At 44.9% G+C, this 18,510-nt stretch overlaps 1 protein-coding gene across 3 annotated transcripts in view; it reads right to left on the bottom strand.

The window, feature by feature from the left end:
- The window catches only part of FAM219A (family with sequence similarity 219 member A), a 96,384-nt gene that overhangs the window by 13,578 nt on the left and 64,296 nt on the right, over positions 1-18,510 (bottom strand). For all 3 annotated transcript variants that reach the window (XM_042028713.1, XM_042028712.1, XM_042028714.1), the window contains exon 3: positions 1,116-1,218. In XM_042028713.1, coding sequence (XP_041884647.1) covers positions 1,116-1,218 — 103 coding nt within the window. The remainder of the gene's footprint in view (positions 1-1,115; positions 1,219-18,510) is intronic.

Below are 18,510 nucleotides of genomic sequence, written 5' to 3'. Positions count from 1 at the left end.
GAAAACCAGCTGAGCACAGTTCCTGAGTTTCTTGCTGCCATGAAGGGTCTGGCTCTTTTATATGGCCTCAACACCCAAACACAGAGAGGAAGCAATGCAGCATATTCCAGCCACATTTCAGGGGCTTACAACTAAAAGTTGACAGGGTCCTGCCAGGATTTATTACTAATATTTTGTGTCTGGAGAATTAGTGTGAACAAGAAATCTCATCTCTCAGATGCATTGCATATAGAGAGGCACTGACCTGCAGCTCCTATTCAGTTTAATATATGGTAATCAAGGCAACTTTCCCATTCATCAGTAAATATTCAGCATTCTGCAGATTCTTCTGTCATTTTAAGTGAGGTGCTCCACTAAAAACTGCCACCTTTCTAGTGGCATGCAAAGCATGCAATTCTGTGGGTTCATGAGGTTTCCTCCCTTCTGAACATAGGTAACTAATACATTGGTGTACTGAAGTTTGCATGGAAAAAAATAAAAATACTCTAAAATAAAATATTCAGCTCGGAATGTCCTTGTTTACAGCAAGTTGTAGCACTGCCTGATACTGTCTTACAGAGCTCTTCCAAAGCATCTCCAGCAAAGTGTGACCATGCTGTTCCAAGGGTGGAGGAGATGTATAGCAAGGCACACAGAGATGGATTATTTACAAGCCTCCACTAAATCCATCAGGAGGGGAAGGGGTCACCATCAAAAAGGAGCAGTGGAACTTACTGTGACAAAAGCAACCAAGGCAGAGCTATGCTCTGAACCAACGTGTGTTTCATGAAGCAACACTGCTCCTCTCCCACTGGCAGGATTAGGTGTTACATGAGACTACCCAGAACCTGTAGGATGGCCCTATCAACCCCTTGATTTCAACCAGGCTGGGCTACCTCTGCATTCTACAGGCTGCACTGCCACTGGTCCTGGGCTCAGCTGCCCTGCATCTTCCCAGGGCCTGGGATGCAACACAGCACAGAGCATTTGGGCCCGCCAGCTCCAGGAAGGGCCATCATTGCTCTTGCAGTGTGTCTGGCAGTAGGCAAAAGCAATGAACACAGTCCTTGACCATCCCAGGGCCATTAGGGATTGCAGCTCAGAGCACAGCTACCAGTACTTTTCCAGTCCTTTACCTTGTTCGTGCCATCACATTGTTCTTCTTGGGCTGCTGATTAACTGGGCTTCCCATGTTGCCATTCTTCAGGGAGCCCTTCCGAGCCAGCTCCCTCTGCTTTTCTGCACAGAAGATAGGAAAGGGAAAAGCAAAATTAGAGCAACAGCCTGGATGGCCACCATAAAGCTGAAGAAACCCAGATCTGATAGTGGCAAAAGGCACAGCAGAATTAACAGCAAAGGACATGACCTTGCCGTCTCTTACAGAGGGATGCTGCAAAGGCCAGATGAGCTGTGTCCCACTTTCTCTAAGGTCACCAGACCTATCTACCTTCACTCATAGCAACTTGTTGGCAGCAACACACTAAAATCTTGGTCTCCAAGACCCTAAGGTCTTGGACCTTCTGGATGAAACCCAGCTGAGGCAGACAAAGGGCAGAGACCTTGTCCCTGTCTGCAGCTGGTTGCTGCATGGACCCCAGTACTGTGCTGTACTAATATGGCTCTGCCTCCAGCAGGGATGGGAACCCAGGGATGGATAAAAATTGATGTTAAATTTTCTGATTTGAAATTCTTCCTTGTTTCCTCTGGAAGATCAGTTGTGTTGAGTTACCTGCTAGTCACAAAAGTTGAGCTAACCACCCCAATCTCATCCTGCAATGGCAGGCAAGGCTTGTATGGAAATGCTGAGCATGGGGCCAGTAACGTAGGAATGAAACCAGTTAAAAAAAAAATTCTCCAGAGTGTGAGAAAATGCTGGAAACTACTTTTGTGGCATGCCTGAATAACAGGTATACCAGGCTGCTTGCTGAGGAACCTGAATAGTGAATTTGTTTTGCTTCTGCTTCCCCCACAATGTGTGAATTCTGGTGGTCGGTATTTTTGTTATTGTTGTTGTTTTGTTATTTTCTTTTGCAAATTTTATTTCCCCTTGGAGAGAAAAGCAGCTTTTCTCACTTACTGTGGAAAAGCAGCATGCTTCTGTGCTGTACAAGTTCAAGGTGGCCCAACACTTTCCCTTCCCCACAAGTCAGAGCAGGGGGACACAGGTCCAAGACTCCCCTTGAGGGAGAAATAAGCAGCAGAGATGCCTAGAGATTGTGATGCTGAGGAACATGGAGAGAAGAGTACATACACCTACAAACCATACCCAGCCTGCTCCTGCTGACAGCAGAGGTGAATAAATGCTCATGGAACTTGGCAGGAAAAGGACTGGATTAATAACTCACTCTGGCGTGAGCAACTAAGAGACTGATTCAGTATTGAAATCAAAACCTTAAATCAGAGAATTTCTCAGTATGAAACTTGCAAATGCATTGGTTACCTCTGACTCCAGAATAAAAGGCTGATATTTTGCAGGCTACATGAATTTTGCTGTTCAGAGAGAGATAAAGTGAGACTATGGAGGCAAATACTTACAACACTAAATACAACCCACTTTCCACTCATCTCCATCAGAAGCTCCAGCACTGACCACAAATACACAGCACTGAGACAAGCTGCCAGTGCTTCAGGATGCTGATGAAATGGTTATAGGTGACTGAACACACTGTGAGTGCAGGTGTGATGGCTTGCAGGTAATCATCAGCAACACCAGCAGGGCTGAAACAGCCAGGGGAGCCTTAACCATATCCAGGTTCCTTCTGGCTTTTCACTAAAGCTTCCTTCAAAAAGCAGGATAGAGCAGAGAAGGTTGGGAGGGTACGAAGCAGCCTGTGTGTGCCTTTGACATTACAAAACAACCGGGGGTCTGAAAATCTTGTCTGATCATTAGCAGGATCACTGTGTTGGGTGATGGATTTGGTTTGTGTGTGAATTTTTGGTAGTGGAGGGTTACACAGGTGGGTTCTGTGAGAAGCCTCTAGAAATTTCCCTGTGTCTAACAGAGCCAAGGCCAGCTGGATCCAAGGAGGACCTGCTGCTGGTCATGGCTGGGCCCATTAGCAACAGTGGTAGAGACTCTGGGATAATGCAGTTAGGAAAGGGGGAAAAATCCTGCACAACTGCAGAGGAGTGAGGGTATGTCAGAAACACCCCTGCAGACACCCAAGTCAATACAGAAGGAGGAAGAGGAGCGGCTCCAGGTGCCAGAACAGATTCCCCCATAGCCCATGGTGAGGTTCCCCTGCAGCCCATGGATCTCTCCATAGGGGAGCAGAGATCCATCTGCAGTGCATGGAGGACCCCACGACAGAGCAAGGGGGTGCCTAAAGAGGCTGTGACCCTGTGGGAAGCTCATGCTGTTGTTGTTTTTAGTCCTCTGTCCAGCTGAGTGACAGAGAAGCTTTGACTGGCTCCTGCTGTCCAGCCAGGGTTATCCCACCACAGACAATCTACCTGTCTCCATGCTTGAGTTGAAGCAAAGCAGCAGTTTTCTCTTTCAGGGGAGAACTTGGAGAACACAGACAGCTGTGCTGTCAGTCTGACTCATGGGGGAATTAGGCTGCACTGGTTCCACTTCAGCTAATCCTGGATGTCGTGTCAGAAGAAGAACACATGGAGCAGCACATGAGTGTGTTTGTGTATGTGAGGAGGGGGTCCAGGATCCTTTTGATATCACTATCCTGCTCTGAACAGCATGGGGAACAGCCTTTCGCCTGGATCTGCCAACCACATCACACCTTGTCCCTCCATTATGCCCCTCCTCAAGTGCTCACCTTGTCACTTCATCTTTGAGACACTCTGTCCCTTATGACCTTAAAATCATTTAAGGGAAGATGCATCTGCTCAAAGAATAAACCACTGCTTTCCTGCTAGCCCCACACAGGCCTGTGCTGCTCACTGACTCCATCTGAGCCATTCAGCATCTGCTCCACGTGCTGCTTCAAGGTAAGCTCTGCTGGTGACAAGACAACAGCCAAGCAGACAGACCATGGAGCATTCAGAAAGGCAGGGGTAACACTTAAGTAAAAAGCAGCAAAGGAAATGCATGCTGCAGGCACGATCAGCACCGTAAGTGGCCCAGCCTTGTGTCCTGCCTGGCAATGGTCTCCTATTACAGAAGCAAAGGTCCTTAATAAGCAGGTGCCCCAGCATGCCAAACACTCAGCAAACTGTCCCTGTCCCAGGATCCGTTCACCTGCCTGATCCAGGAGGTGTCAGAGGGTGGATGGGCACATAACCGCATGCTGACAAGTGATGCACACCCCCACAGGGAGCCTCCTTTAGAAAGAGTCATGTCTAAAACGAGAGGGGCTGAATTCTCCCCTGAACATGAGAACACCTACAGCCCTAAGGAATGATTTCAACCTTGAGATGATTTAGTGCAATGTAAAATGGTTACCTGTTCAGCTGGCAGGATCTGTCTAGCTGCTTTATGATGACAGAAAATAGTAATGGAGCACGGGAAGCAGAATGGACTTAACATGAATGTGTCTGAACTAAAAATCAGACTCGAATGAATCCTTAACATTACTTCTCTGGTTTCAGCATTTAAACAAAATCATAACCAGTTTTAATAACATTTCACATTTTTTTAATACATGAAATGCTGAACAGTTTTTTGGTGCATGTTGCGGTGGCCTTGGTTTTGCTTACTATCTTCCCCAAACCAGAAATGCCAAAAGTACGCATATGCCTGAGTCTCCTGCAGAACTGCTCCTTTTGTGAAATGACGCAAAGCAGACAACCCAGGAATCTAGTGAACATCACGCTGTACTATGCTGAAGAGCTATTTGGAAGATCAGACACCCAAAATCCACATTTTCCGTTTGTCCCAAGATAGCGGGTGAGTCTGGCTATGATCAGACAGTGGTGGGTGGAGAGTGGTTTAGGATGCCATTGTCACACTGTCACTGTGCTTGACTACCTGCAGCCCCCTCAGCTGAGGCAGCCTGACTGGCACAAACACTATTTTATGGCAGATGAGGCTGATTTGCTTCCTTTGCACTGTGGGACGGAACAAGCAGATGCTGACTGCTCCTGTCTCTTTGCTGAGAGCTGCTGGCTGGACCTCAGTAACTCAACTGCTTGTGAACCTGCCTGACCAGGAGAAGATGGAGCTTCCTGCTATGGGGACAGTGGAGTGTGGACCCATGGGATTTGCTGCAGCGGCAAGAAAAAGAGAAATTAATCCAGTGTGCCAGAGTTGTATTTTTTCATTTTCAAGGTTCATGAGATGAGACTTTGGGATGTATTTCTCTCTCTGTCCCCCACAGTCAAATTGTTTCTGAGGCTGAGGACTGCAATTCCCAGATGAATTCTAATTTCTCAAGTAAGCTGAGGATTTAAATTACACACTAAATGAAATTAATATGTCTGCTTAAATTCTGCTGAATGATGAACAGATTCATGAGCAAATGAAAAGAATGAAGTGCTGCCTACAGCTTCTTCAAGCCGAAGTCCTGATTCCACTTCACTTGCATCGCTTAGCTGGGGACATTAGCATGAATGCAGCTAACACTGAAACCTCTACCTTTCACCTCTGACAGAGAGTATTTGTCAGTGAGGACTGTGTCATTGCTCGGAGAGGATTTTAGGGTAGGTACATCAGTATGTGCTTTGCCTGCAGGCTGCATGGAAAAGAAGGTGTAAGAAAGCTGTGTGATAGAGCCATGCTGATCCCAGCGCTCCCTGGAGTGTAGGTGTGACCATGTGGGTGGCACTAGTGCAGCTGATGGCTGTGCCTACCTGTAAGGAAAAAAAAAAGGCAAAAGAAAAGCGATTTTTACTAAACAAGTGTAGCAGAAACAAAAAGGACCTATCTGTGGCTGGTCCCCTGCTGTGAATACAGGGAATACGATTTCAAGCTGATACACGCATCAGCACTGATTATTCAGGACAGGCTATCTGAATAAGGATTGTTTCACTCAGTTTCAGAAAAGACTGTTCAGATAGCAAGGGTCAGACAACTATGTCACCCAACTACCAACCTGGGCGAGACACAGTATTCTTAGTATTCTGTTAGTTTTCTGATCCAGCCAAACTCGGGAAAAATAGTGAACTGTTCTCTAGTTTCTAACTCCAGTTGTGTGAACTGGCTAGCAAGAAAAGGTGTATGAATCTGTCTTCCAAGGTCCCTCCTGGACTAGGTTTTAAACATCCAAATAACAGCATTTCCATCCATTTCTATCTGGCTGCTGCTCTGTGCCTTTAGCATGGCTGAGAGCTGGCACAAACACCAGTGGGCTGGGAGTGGTTTTAAGCTCCCTTCAGCTACCAAGAAGGCCTGATCAAGATCTGGTAAATGACCTAGGGACTACAAAGTTAATGTTTGTGTCTATTGTTCAAGGATGCAGCCCTTAACTTCTTGGCTGGGAGCTATTCACAGCAGCCGGCAGTGCACTGCACGCACAGCAATGCAGGGCTCATTCTGAGGTAATCCTCAGCTAGAACACTGCCTGTGCAAGTTATTGAAAGGTTTCTGAGGGCCTGGATGACATTATTTTGCACTTCTCTTCAAAAAACACACACCAAAACATCACACTATTCCTTAGCACAAAGGAGAATGTGTAAAGAACTGCTCCAGTCCCAACCAAAGTTACCACCTATTTACACCATGCATTTCCAGAAGTGGCTTTATGTTCCCAGCAGCACGTCATCGTTCCCTAGCCACTCTATCCCAGCCCCAAAGTTCATTTTTCCGATCCTCATGTGATTACGGGAAGGAATGGCTTCTCTGCTCCTACCCACTATTGGGCTTTGTCCCAGAGGAGAGCAGGTCATTTCCTGCAGTGAAAACCTCATGGCTGTACACTTTTGAGGAAAAAAAAAAAAAACAACACTATTTTCAACATACAGAGCATTTTATCTCTTCATGGTGTGATACAATGGTGAATCATCTTTGTAAAACAGTAAGTTGTGTTTTACCGCTGGTATAAACTATTTAACTGGTTTATCTTAGAGCCATGTAGAGCATCTGTGGCAGCAGGGGAGCACAGAACCAGGATTCCTGCTCCCAGTTCTCCTCTCTAGCTGTCTCTGCAACCATTTTATTCAGACAGGTTGGGAGTGCATAGCAGCAGGCAGCAATTAATCTCTCTTCATCTTTGAACACCTTTCTGTACTGATTTCAAAGGCATCTATTGCTGCAGCTCCCACCCCACAAGGGCATTTATTTTGTTCTCATTCAGAATGTGCTTTTTCACTTAATTTTAAAGGATTGAGATTTTTATTCCTAATGGCTGCAAAATACTGCATATAAGGATTTCATTTATCACTGTCAAAACTGGAATATATGAACAGCACTGGTGATATTTAAATGTAATTTTTTTTTCATTTTTCACATTTACCTTCAGAAAGGGACTTACCTGGTATTTTCATTTACTTTTCAAAGAATATTTTTCCTGCCAGCCAGAAGAACAAAGTTAGCTATCTGGGGAAGCATTTGCATTCTGACAAGCCCAGCTAAAAAGTTTCTGTTTACAAAATCCCTAAAAAACCTAATCCATAAAACTGAGCTACTGTCTCCTTTAACGTATTTTAAAGGGACAAAGAGAATTAATTTACTTCACCTGGGAAGAACTTCTGCAAATGCCCCCTCATTATTTTTACTCAGCTGAACACAGGTTTAAGTCAAAGCCATTTGCTTGACCCTGCTAAATGTGACAGACAAAAAACCCCCCAAAAACCCCCAAAACCAAAATAAAACAACAACAAAAAAAAACCAAACCAAAAAAGGGAGTCTTTTAAGTGCAATTTAACTCTCTTCATTTAAATAGCTCAATTCATTCAAAACATCACTTATGCTAAAGGCACAATCTACCAGATACACAGAGGTAATATTAGTGTCTATTTCACATTTATTATGAGTTCTGATGTTCTGTGAAGAAGCATTAAGGTCACTGGTGTATGTACTAAATGTGATGTGTATTTAGGAGAGTAACAGTACAAACTTGCTTAGCTGAATGCTCACAGCCTTTGGTTATACAGGATGTCATCATATAATGTGTATTTGTATAAAAAACCACTTGAATGGAGTCTGACATAAGTCGGCTTGAAATGCATCAACACTTAGTCAAATGCTTTCATGCTAAAGATTGGTCTATGGGAGAGAGCATGTGTTGTATCGCCTACATAAACTACAGATTTAAAACAATAATAAATCATAATTAAAATATTTTTAATATGTTGTCACCGGGAAAGCCTTCACTGACTGGCAGATACCCCTGCTTGGAATGACTTGTTGAGTTCCCATCAGGAGGCAAACAAATAAAGTCCTAAGTGATAATGCCACAGGCAGCACATGAGCTTAGAACGGATTCATGGCCTGCTGACTCCAGCACTGTGCTTGGAAAGGACTCTTGGCCTTTTCTCTTGCCAGGACTGGACTGCATCTGACAGTCATGTTTCTGGCTTTATTTAGCAGCAAAATACTGTATATTTGATCCATTGTGCTTTATCATCTGCTGCATTTGGTTTCTATGAACCTATGCATTTCAAACAAAGTTCTGTATTTTCTTTCTAGTAAGATGAAAGCAGATGGAGACAGGCAACCAGGCTGGTTAACACTACTGTTTTCTTCCCTGGAAAAGGTAAAGAAAGAGTGTTACTAGTGAGCAGAGTACTTGGAGGGCAGGTCACCCTCCAATTACTCTGCTCCCCAGAAGAGGACTTTCAGGCATTGTTTCTCTAGATGAATTGCTTGTTTACTATGAAACTTTGCAGGAGAACAGGATATGTACAGCTCAGGGTGCCTCTTCCTGCTATTCAATTCATGAGCCCCAGTGCTGGGTACTTGGCTCAGCTGGAGCACCCAGCAAACCTGCTCCCCTAACAGGATTACTGACCTGATCCCTCCCTCAGCAGGGCTACCAGAGTCTGAAATTTGACACACGGCCTCAGAGCTCAATTAGTTATTTAATAAGTTTATGACCAAACAATCTGCTGATTAAGCTTTCATTAATTAGGTTGGCAGAAATTCTGTTTCAGAGGGATAGCGGCCTCTAGAGTCTCGGAGCAGGGTTGGAGGGTCCTTGTGTTTGGCCTGACACTTCTCTTTCCTGCTCGAGAAGTACCTGTGAAAGCTGTTTGGGTGGCACCTGAGGATGCTGCCAGATCACTGGGGCATGGTGGCCCTTTGGGACAGCTCGATACTGTGGTCTGGTTGTTACACCTGGGGCAACTCAAAGGCTCCTGCTGCTCTCTTCTTCTCTCCTCTGAAGTTTTGCCAGATGGTGACGAGGGAGACAGGCAGGGTTTATTTAGGGCAGCTGGAGACCTCACAAGTTTCAAAGGGCCTGGCCTGTCAGTTTGGTATTTTGATTGGGGGGGGGGGTGGCTCACAGAGAGGAGTGGGAACCCCTTTCCTCTTCCTCTTTTAGAGAGAATTTAGAGAAAGTTCATGGCTTCACCTCTGGCTTTGTTCTGTGGTTTATGCTCTGATGGATGGGGCTCAGTGGGTGCTGCAATCTGTTCCCTGCAGGCTGCCTTGGCTGAGAGGGCAGGGTGCTGCCACCTTCCTACTCCAGGTTGGCCCCTGCTTTGGTAGAGAAATCAGGACTGGGCTAAGGGATTAGTCCCAAACTATGATAAATGATTACGTCTTTTCCCATCTGCAAGGGATCCTCTGTCTCCTTTCTCAGGCAGGGCTGGTATCTGTTGGTGTTAAGACACTGGAGGATGGCACAGGGGATGGCAACCAACTGTTTCATGTTCCTTAATGTTACATGTCCTCATGTTACAGGTGCAGGGCTGAGGGCTTGGCAGCTGCCTTCTCCTTACACCTCTCAAAAGGGTTGGTGACAAAACACAGCCATGCTTCTAAGTGGCAGAGGGAAACAGGACTGGCCAGAGAAAGCTCATGTCCCTGCTAAAACGCCTAAGAAAGAGGCTTGAAAGACAAGATGAAAGACAAAGTTCTGGCTGTAGCTGCTTTAAGAGCTGCAGGAGAGGAAACAGGGCTGGGGGATGACAGATGCCATCCCTACTGCAGAGCCCTGCAGCTGGAAATCAGACACATGCACTGCTGAGCTGAAGCCTCAGTCAAAGGAGCAGCAGGTCCAGTGGCAGCGAGAGCTCAAAGGGGCTCTGGGAAAGCCTGACTCATGCTGAAGACAGCAGTAATGTGCTGGGAAAGATGATGACAATTCTTAACCTAGAACTCTGACGTCATGAGTTTGTGTCATGGTTTAGTATTTTAATGCTGATGTACTTCATGCTTTTGTTACCATTTGTTGGTGGAGCAGTGATGCTCAGAAGAGGTTTGTTACCACAAGCTGCCAGGTGCTGGCATGTCCCTTCAGGGCTGAGGTTATGGCACTGCCACCCCAGCCTCGCTTGCTGCCAGACCAGAGGCAGCCCCCAAGGAAAAAGGATGGGTGCTAATGCACTTCTGGCCTGAGCAAGGTTTACCACTGCTTTTGGGGGGCAGTAAATGGGAGTTTAGGCAACGGGGAGGCAGGTGTTACCAAGACTGAATGTGAGAACCCTTCTCTCATGCCACACACTACTGATTTTGCAAAGACTCATGCCTTTTGATTGGCACATGGGCCCACCTCCTTCAAACAGCTGGCAGAGGAGGTTCCTGATTCTGCCTCCCAGCTGCCTGTTCTTAACACTGTAGCACTAAAATGAGACTGCTGGCAATGCTGCAGCTGCCACGTCCCCGCTATCTGACCCTGTCTCCTAAATGAACCACTGAAGCAGAAATTCTGGCAGACCAACATTTTTACCTCCCTCCCGAATGGTCAGCTGTATGCACTGAAGGAAGGAGAAAATTCCAGCTTGGATTTGCTTATCAAAAGACCATTAGCTAAGGATTTTCTAAGGTGCTTCTGAAAGAAAAGGAAGGAGACATGCAAAAGCAATACAAGAATAATCATAATTTTTGTGCCCCTTGCATGCCTGGGTCAGGTATGTGTTGGGCCACAGCAAGCACACGTTCAGCTTCACTTGGCACATTTAAGAGCTAAAATTGCCAACTGTACACCAACGTAAGGTTTACTGTTGTACAGCTACCTGTTTGGCTGCCTGACTGGAGCTGTGGTAAGATGAAAGGAACAGGAGAGTAGAACAAAAGAGGAGAGAAACAGCCTGAGGGTCTCAGCAAACAAGGCTTTATTGCAGTAGAGCTAAGGGACTAAGGAGTGTGCATAGAAGACACAGTTGCTTGCCTGAGGAAATTAAGACAAAAGAGAGACTATACATAAGGACTACAGGCGGCTAGAATGGTGGGTGTTTCAGTGATGCACAGCTCCTTTTAATTACAATTTCAGTTTGAATTATCTTTCAATAATTAAGATATACAACAGGCTTTAACTTTTGTACACAGAGACTTAAACACAGTGAAAGTCAGTTTAATTTAATGATGGAAAAGGGGAGTGAGGAGAGTCAAGATACAGACTTTTTAAGGGTCAGGGACCCTGTTAGGGATTTTATAAGAAATTACGTGCCTGCTCTTCAGTCAGGTTGTGCTGCTGGGTGGACAGACAGAGGTGAAGGGAAGAGCAGATGACAGTGGGAAGATCCTGTCTGGCTGCTAATGGAGCAGGCAGAATGTGCAAGGAACAAAATCCTGCAGACTCCAATGTAAAGCAAAAGATGTGACAGCAGGGGGGTATAAGCTCAAGGCATGCTGAGATTTCAAAGAGTCTTTGCAAAGATACAAGCTTGCTTTGTGTTTCTTTTTGCTATGCAGTCTTGTAAAAGAATCTATTTTTCCGTTCATAATCTGATTTGAATCAAGAACAGGTTTCCATTGCCAATCAACTGCATGCAGGCTAACAGTATCGACTGTTGGCTTTTTTTACCTTATTATTTCTCTCCACACAAGCCCCAGGTGTAGAGGGATTCCTTGTGGAATATAGGATACCCCAGGAGGGCTTGGGCATCCCAGGGCTGTTGCAGAAGTACCCCTGACGGGGCCTCAGGCTGAAAACAGGCTTGCAAGGCACCTGCTAGCTGGCAGCCTTGAACAGCCTTGGGAAAAGGTATACACTGGTCAGCTCCCTCGCTGCTTAGAGGCTTTCTCATGGGAAAGGGGTGTGAACTTTGGGAAAAAGTGTAACTTGGTGTAACCGAATAATAAAACTGGAGCACAATGCTCAAATTGTATCGGTGTTCGTATCGTGACTCTGGCTGGATTCCCCTGCTCCCGGGACCCCCCCCGCTACACCCAGGAACTTTTAGGTCATACTGTATCTCAAATTACATCTGGGGACAGAAAACAAAGGTGACAGGTTGATCTGTCCTTAAGACAACTTCACAGTGAAGTGACATCAGAAACTCACTCTGAATTGGGATGTCTGCAGGAGACAGTGGGAATGAGGCACTGGGCTCCCTGAGGAAAGAAGGTCAAGCAAGTGCAGGGAGGATGGAGGAGCTGGGGGTGTGTACATACAGACACATGCACGTTCAGTGACTCAAGCCTGGAATCTCTTTCTCTCGCACACTGTGCTGGAAGGAGCCTGGTTTTTGCCAAGACTTAGACACAAACAGCATTAACACTCAGCCTTCCGGACAGCCTCTCCATCCCATTGATGCTGGCAGAGTCAGCACTGAAAAAGGGAGAGCTGTGAACAGAGCGAAAGCAGGGCAGAAAATACTCTCTGCTTTCAACAGGTCTCTGAGGCTTCTAACAGCTGCATTTGTGAGGTAAATGGAAGGGCAATGCTAGGCTTCGGGGAATAAAAAACCTTTAACTTTTCTTCAGCAGAGATATGCAGGAAGCCCAGGGACTGACAGCCTTGTCCTTTCCAGGGATGGCACTTAAGTCAAAATTTGGGGACACTGGGGTCTGAAGAGCTGTCTTTAACAGAGCTTCTCCTTGGACAGTGTGTGCACTGGGAGACAGTAAGGATCATCATTTTCTGATCATCCAATGAACAATCCAGCAAAGCCACCTGACTGAGGAGACATGTCCTGACTTGGAGCTCATAGGGATGAAAAATGAGGACAAACAGAGAAAGAACTCAAGCCAGCAATTTTTTATCTCCTGCATCTGTTCCCTGGGTGCCTGAAGTCATATCGACTCAGTCTGATGACAGAAACAAGGTTTCTTCCTACCAGGTCTCCAGGGTCCACTAAAATATAAAGGAAAGCAAGCTGCATCTCCTCCCCTGACCACACTAAGACAAAGCTGTCAGAACAGTATCACGCTGTCTGACAGTATCATGCCTGCAGCAATGTCTGGTGGAAAAGCCAGAGAGAGCCATTGCTCTTCCACATCCCTTTGGAGAGAACTGTACTGGAAATCAGTGCCAGAAAGTATTTTCTCCTGTGAATTTCATTGATTTCATGCTTAAAAGCAGCGAATTGGAACAAACAAGACCTCCAACAAAGTGTCCCTGCTGTGTCTGTTCTGGAGAAGGTGCTTTGCAATGGCAAATTAACAGTAGCATGGAGACATAAATTTGGGGGTTAAGCCTACCACACTTTGTTCACTGGAAAGGCCTCAGTGGCTGGGAAAGTGACTGTGATTTTTGTACCTTACTTGCGGTGTTAAATGCGCTCTGCTTACTTTGGCTGACCTAGTGAAAACCTGTACTTAGGATTTACTGCTGGCTCCATAACCTGATCATATGGAACAGACCTCATGAAGGTCAACCAACCTCTAACAAAAGTGCAAGGAGCTAGGAACGTGAAGGAAAAGAGCACAAGTCAGTGCTTGGGTAGATGGTGCCCAGGGGGCACTTTGTGGAAATCTCTGGGGACCACTTGAAAACAATTGGGTGACTTTTACACTGCTGGACTAGAAGAGGGATCTGTATGTAACAGATCTGTATGTAACAGTCCTTCAACAGAGGCTTTGAAGGACTCTCCTGAATAGCAACTTTTTCAGTAATGTCTATTTACAAGTCATGTACTCCTGAGTTTTCAGTTTTAGGGCCTCAGATATTCTCTGCTTAATTTTTCACAGTTCTGTGATCCTGCCTCTGGATTATAGAGCTGGTCTGTGAGGTTTGACAAGTTGCCTTTTTGTTGCATCCCACCTTTGAAAAGTTTTAGTATTGTTCTGTAACCTCGTTAGATGTTTTGTTTGGAACAATCAGCTTTGTTCTAAACTCTTGGACCACGAAAGAGAATTTATTTTTTCTGGACATCAGTTTGCTGCAGACCAATATACACTTTTTCCCAAGGCAACCTCCACACCTTTAGCAGTCTTGAACACCCGCCCACTGCCTCCACTCCTGTCCTAAAGTCTTCATAAGAACATCAAAACCGTGGTTTTCACATTAAAATAGTCAACCTCACCCTCCAGGATGGATTTTAATCTTCTTTGATTCAAATCCATTCCCTCATTCTACAGGAAAAAAAGCAGGACATTCATAAAGGAAGAAACGTGGGATGGGATGATTCATTTGCTTTTGTTTTCTTCTGTGTTCTCTTACACTATTTGTGGCATGCAGCAGGTAGGGATCTATGTGTGACAACCAGCCTCTGGGTCACGATCTCTTTCTGCAAATCCCCTTAAAAATCCTAATCACAGATGAAAAAAATCCCTTTGCCAATCTAAGATAAAAGTGCCTTTTCCAAAGGCTACTTGAGACATGACCAACACCAAGAAGAGCTCAAATTGGTCTAAGAAATGGACGTGTTGCACAGTCCCCTTAGTAGCTGCTTGATTGTCACCTCACACAAACACTTTAATTTGGTTCTTGTACACTCTGTTAATGACCTGTGCTAATGCCCTAATGTTTTGCTAGGACACAGTAGGTACAAAAATCCAGCTGCTTGCTCATGTTACCAAATCATTCAGCATTAAGGAATGCAAGTTAGGAACTAATTTCCCTGTCTGTGCACTGGAGTCAGTAAGAGATACAAGAGAGGAGAAAATTAGTTTTAATATGTTTTTGAATTCAATCAAGAAGGTTTGGTGAATTGAAGAGAAAGAAGAAAAAGCTGTAATTTAAACTTTAAAAGAAGAACATTTATAATGGAGTGAAAATCAAGCAGCAACTGGCTTTTCTTGTTTACCACAGGGCATGCCAGAGGACTGCTTTATACCAGTGCATGCAACTCACTGAAGTCTACCCCTGCAAATCTGGCTGTGGTTATGAATCTGTGTTATCTGAATCCAAAAGTGTAACTAGACAGAAGTTTTGGTTTGTTTTTTTTTTTTTTGGGTAATGAGCAGAAACTATATGACATCTTAAAAAACCAGCCTGGAGTCCTAGCCAGAAACAGGATCACAGGATTACTTCAGCTGGAAGGGACCTCACGAGCTTTCTAGCCTTGCTCAAAGTAGCATCAGCTATAGGATCAGACTGGGCTGCTCAGAGATTTATTCAGTCAGATTTTCAAAACCTTCAGGGTTGGAGATGACATGACCTCCCCGGGAGAAGTTTTCCCATGCTTGACTGTCCTCATGGTGAAAAAGGATTTCCATAAGGTGAGAAAAGTAACAGGTTGGGAATGAAGTACCCACCAGATGCTCCAGGCAATTTACTGCCAACTCAGGCACGATCCTGTCATTCCTCAATAGCACAGAGGAAGTTCCACATGAAGCTTTTCCTTAGAACTCTCCAGATTATTCCGGTCATCTCCCATATGATGGTCATAACCAGGTAAATGCAGACAACTGGACAACTGGCACTGTGTTTTGTTTCCTTTAGTCCTGCCCTTTTTCCGTTGTCTATCTGCCCTGCTTTGATGCAGAGGAGATTACAGCCTAGTTCTAGGTCAGATGAATGTGCTGTAGAGGGTTCCATTCACCTTATCAACAAGACCCAAAGCAGCAACAGCCTTCTCTAAAGAGGTCATGACTCTGATTTCCAGCGAGAGGGAAGCTCCTGGGTACCCAGGAATGTTTAATTGCAGACAGAAAGAAGAACATTGCGAACAATGGAGCTAAGATCATGTCCTTGCATTGACCATCCCCTTCCAGTGAAGGACAGGAAACCCAAAGGACCCAAATTCAAACTCAAGGACGGTTGTGTATTGTAGCTGTTCTGCACACAGGCAGATGGGAATCAGCTACGTGAGCTCTGAGGAACTAAAAACATGGTATCTGCCTGCACAGAAATAACTATGCCAAAGTTTTGCTTTCACATTTTGCTTAAATCCCTGCCCCATGGATCAGAGGCTGCATAAAGCCACACTTCAACCTGACAGCTGAAGCATTCAGGCAGAAACAGAAACTGAAGTTGAGTCTTTCATGTTCTGGCTGAAAGTGAGTTGCTAAAAAAGGCATAGCTGCTTTGTGACTTGAGTGTCCCAAACTTTTTACGGCCAAAACCACCTTGTGAATTAGACATGAATTTGTGAAGGATTTTTGAACCATCAGTTATATGTTCTTGCAGTGAACTTAAAAAAAACCAACATAGTGCTAGAATTTACTAGGGAGTCTACTCCCAGAATACCTGTTTTTCTTTAAAAAAATGTAAGCAAAACCTGAAAATCCAGATTTAAAAGGCAGCTTCCATTACGGATTTAAACTACCCATGCTTGACAGAATCACTTTAAATATTAAGTATACTAGCCCTGTTCAAGACACACTTTTTAGCAGTGTCATTTATTATGTCAAACACAGTTTCTCAGATGAGCTTATACAAAGTAAATTGTCTCCCTTGTACTATTAATCTGTTCTCCCAATTTTCTAGTCCTAGAACCAGTACTTAAAGTAATTAATAAAAAATCCTTCCTTTTTTTGAAAATGACCTCTTACTTTCAGGCTGGGTAGTGATGGGGGACAGAGAGGGGATGTTTTCTGGCATTGGTGTAACTTGGGAGCTGAGTTGCAGCAAAGGGACTGCCAGCAGCCCACAGGCTCTGAAACACCTGGTGTGATTAAACCTTCTTCTCATAGCCAGCTCACAGTTTACTCATGGCAGAAGGCAGTTTAAAACTCATGAGCTTCAGACTAGTGAGCTAGACAGAACTCCGCCATTCCTCCAGAACACATTAACACCTGCTGACTTGATTGTACCAATTTCACAGCAGTGATCAAAAAAAGAAGGTATGTGGGTTGTTTGGAAAAAGTGGGGATTGCCTTCCACTTAGAGCAGAAGGCAGAAAAAACCCCAAAGTTATAGCAAAAAAGGAGATGGTTTAGGGTCTACAGTAGAATTACCTTAAAGCCCCATAGAGGATTTATTTTGTTGTGCTATAAACAGTGTTACTTTATGACACAAAGGGTTGGAACACTCACAAAGGCTTAGGCTGAATCAATTCAAGCTCTTAAGGTAAGGAGCAAGTGGGACAAAAAAGGCAGAGAATTAAGGGAAAAAAATATTTGGGCAGAGTTCAGGTGAAAGCGACATGAGCAAGAAGGAAGGCAGGAGTCACTGAGAGCAATGGCTCAGCTGTGCAGTCTCTAAAAGTGAGGATGGATAATTTCACTGATACAGAAAGTGGGAGGAAGCCTGGGAGAGGAACAGTTTGCAAAGCAGCATGGAGAGAACAGGAGTCTACTACTAGTAGGAGGCAGACACAAACAGATCACAATGATTACAGAGGCTGGAGATGATTCTTTGATAAAGGCTTGGATCTTCCTCCCAAGAATGTACGTGTTACCCCTCCTTTCCCCTTGTAACGGGACTTGGGGAAAGGACATAAATATTGTCTATGGGGCATGTTTTCCTATATGTCAGTTTAGAAAGAGTTTGGACAACGCTCAAACATTTTAAAATTCGATGAAGAATTCCTCCTTTTCCTTCTGGAAGATGTTTCAAAAGGGACACCACAGCTATTTTGCACAGTACCAGGCTGCAAAGTCTCATTTCCATGAGTGATGCAGAAAAACATACCCTCAGAACAAGCTATTCAGCCATGATGCAGGCAGCACTTAATGCTTTTTGAATGACAGTTGTGTTTAACAACTGGACAAATGGGATCAGACTGTCCAATTACTGCTATGACTTTTTTCTTAAATAAAATTTTATCTTGGTAAATATATGGTATCTGTAAAAACAGCTTTATTTTCCTTCAGCGTGCCCTGCTTTATAGAGAATGACTGCCAAGAGGAACAAGGAAAGAACTGTGCCTGAAGTTTGAGGTTTGAAAGAAACAGAGAGGTGCCAGAAGACTTTCTACACACGGCAGAGCAGGGAGGCTGTGGTCTTTCCTGGAGAGGTCACTGCCTTGTTCCTGTCAGGAGTGAAGTGTCAGGGTACAGGCAAAACTCCCTCTTAGTCCCAGTCAGGACTCTGAAGGTTCAGAGGCCTTTTTGCACAACTAGTCCCACTATCCTCACTGCAGCTTAATTCCCATTCCTAAAGCTTCTCCATAAAGCAGTGGTGTGGGTTGGTGTAAGAGGCTGAGATGCTGACAACAGCTGAAACTGTTGAGTTGCTTCTACCAGTATGCAAACCTAGAAAACATGTGCCCAGCACAGGCACATACTGCTTCATGTCCTGCTTCAGCCACCCCTCCCTCCATGGAGAATTACAGAGTGGTTTCTCCTGTGCTGCCTCCTGCTTTTGGGAATTGCTCCTCCCAAGGCCTCTGGACTGAAACTGATGGACATGATGAAATGTGACTGTTGCTGACTGGGCAAAAACTGTACTTAGTTTGTTGCTGCCACAATGAACATGGGGT

This window comes from Corvus kubaryi, unplaced genomic scaffold (assembly GCF_017639235.1).
Source record: "Corvus kubaryi isolate FWS band 111438036 unplaced genomic scaffold, C.kubaryi_AGA036_p1.0 37308, whole genome shotgun sequence".
Lineage (NCBI taxonomy): Eukaryota > Metazoa > Chordata > Aves > Passeriformes > Corvidae > Corvus > Corvus kubaryi.
The sequence above is the reverse complement of the archived record's forward strand: the minus strand, read 5'-3'. Positions and strand labels throughout refer to the sequence as shown.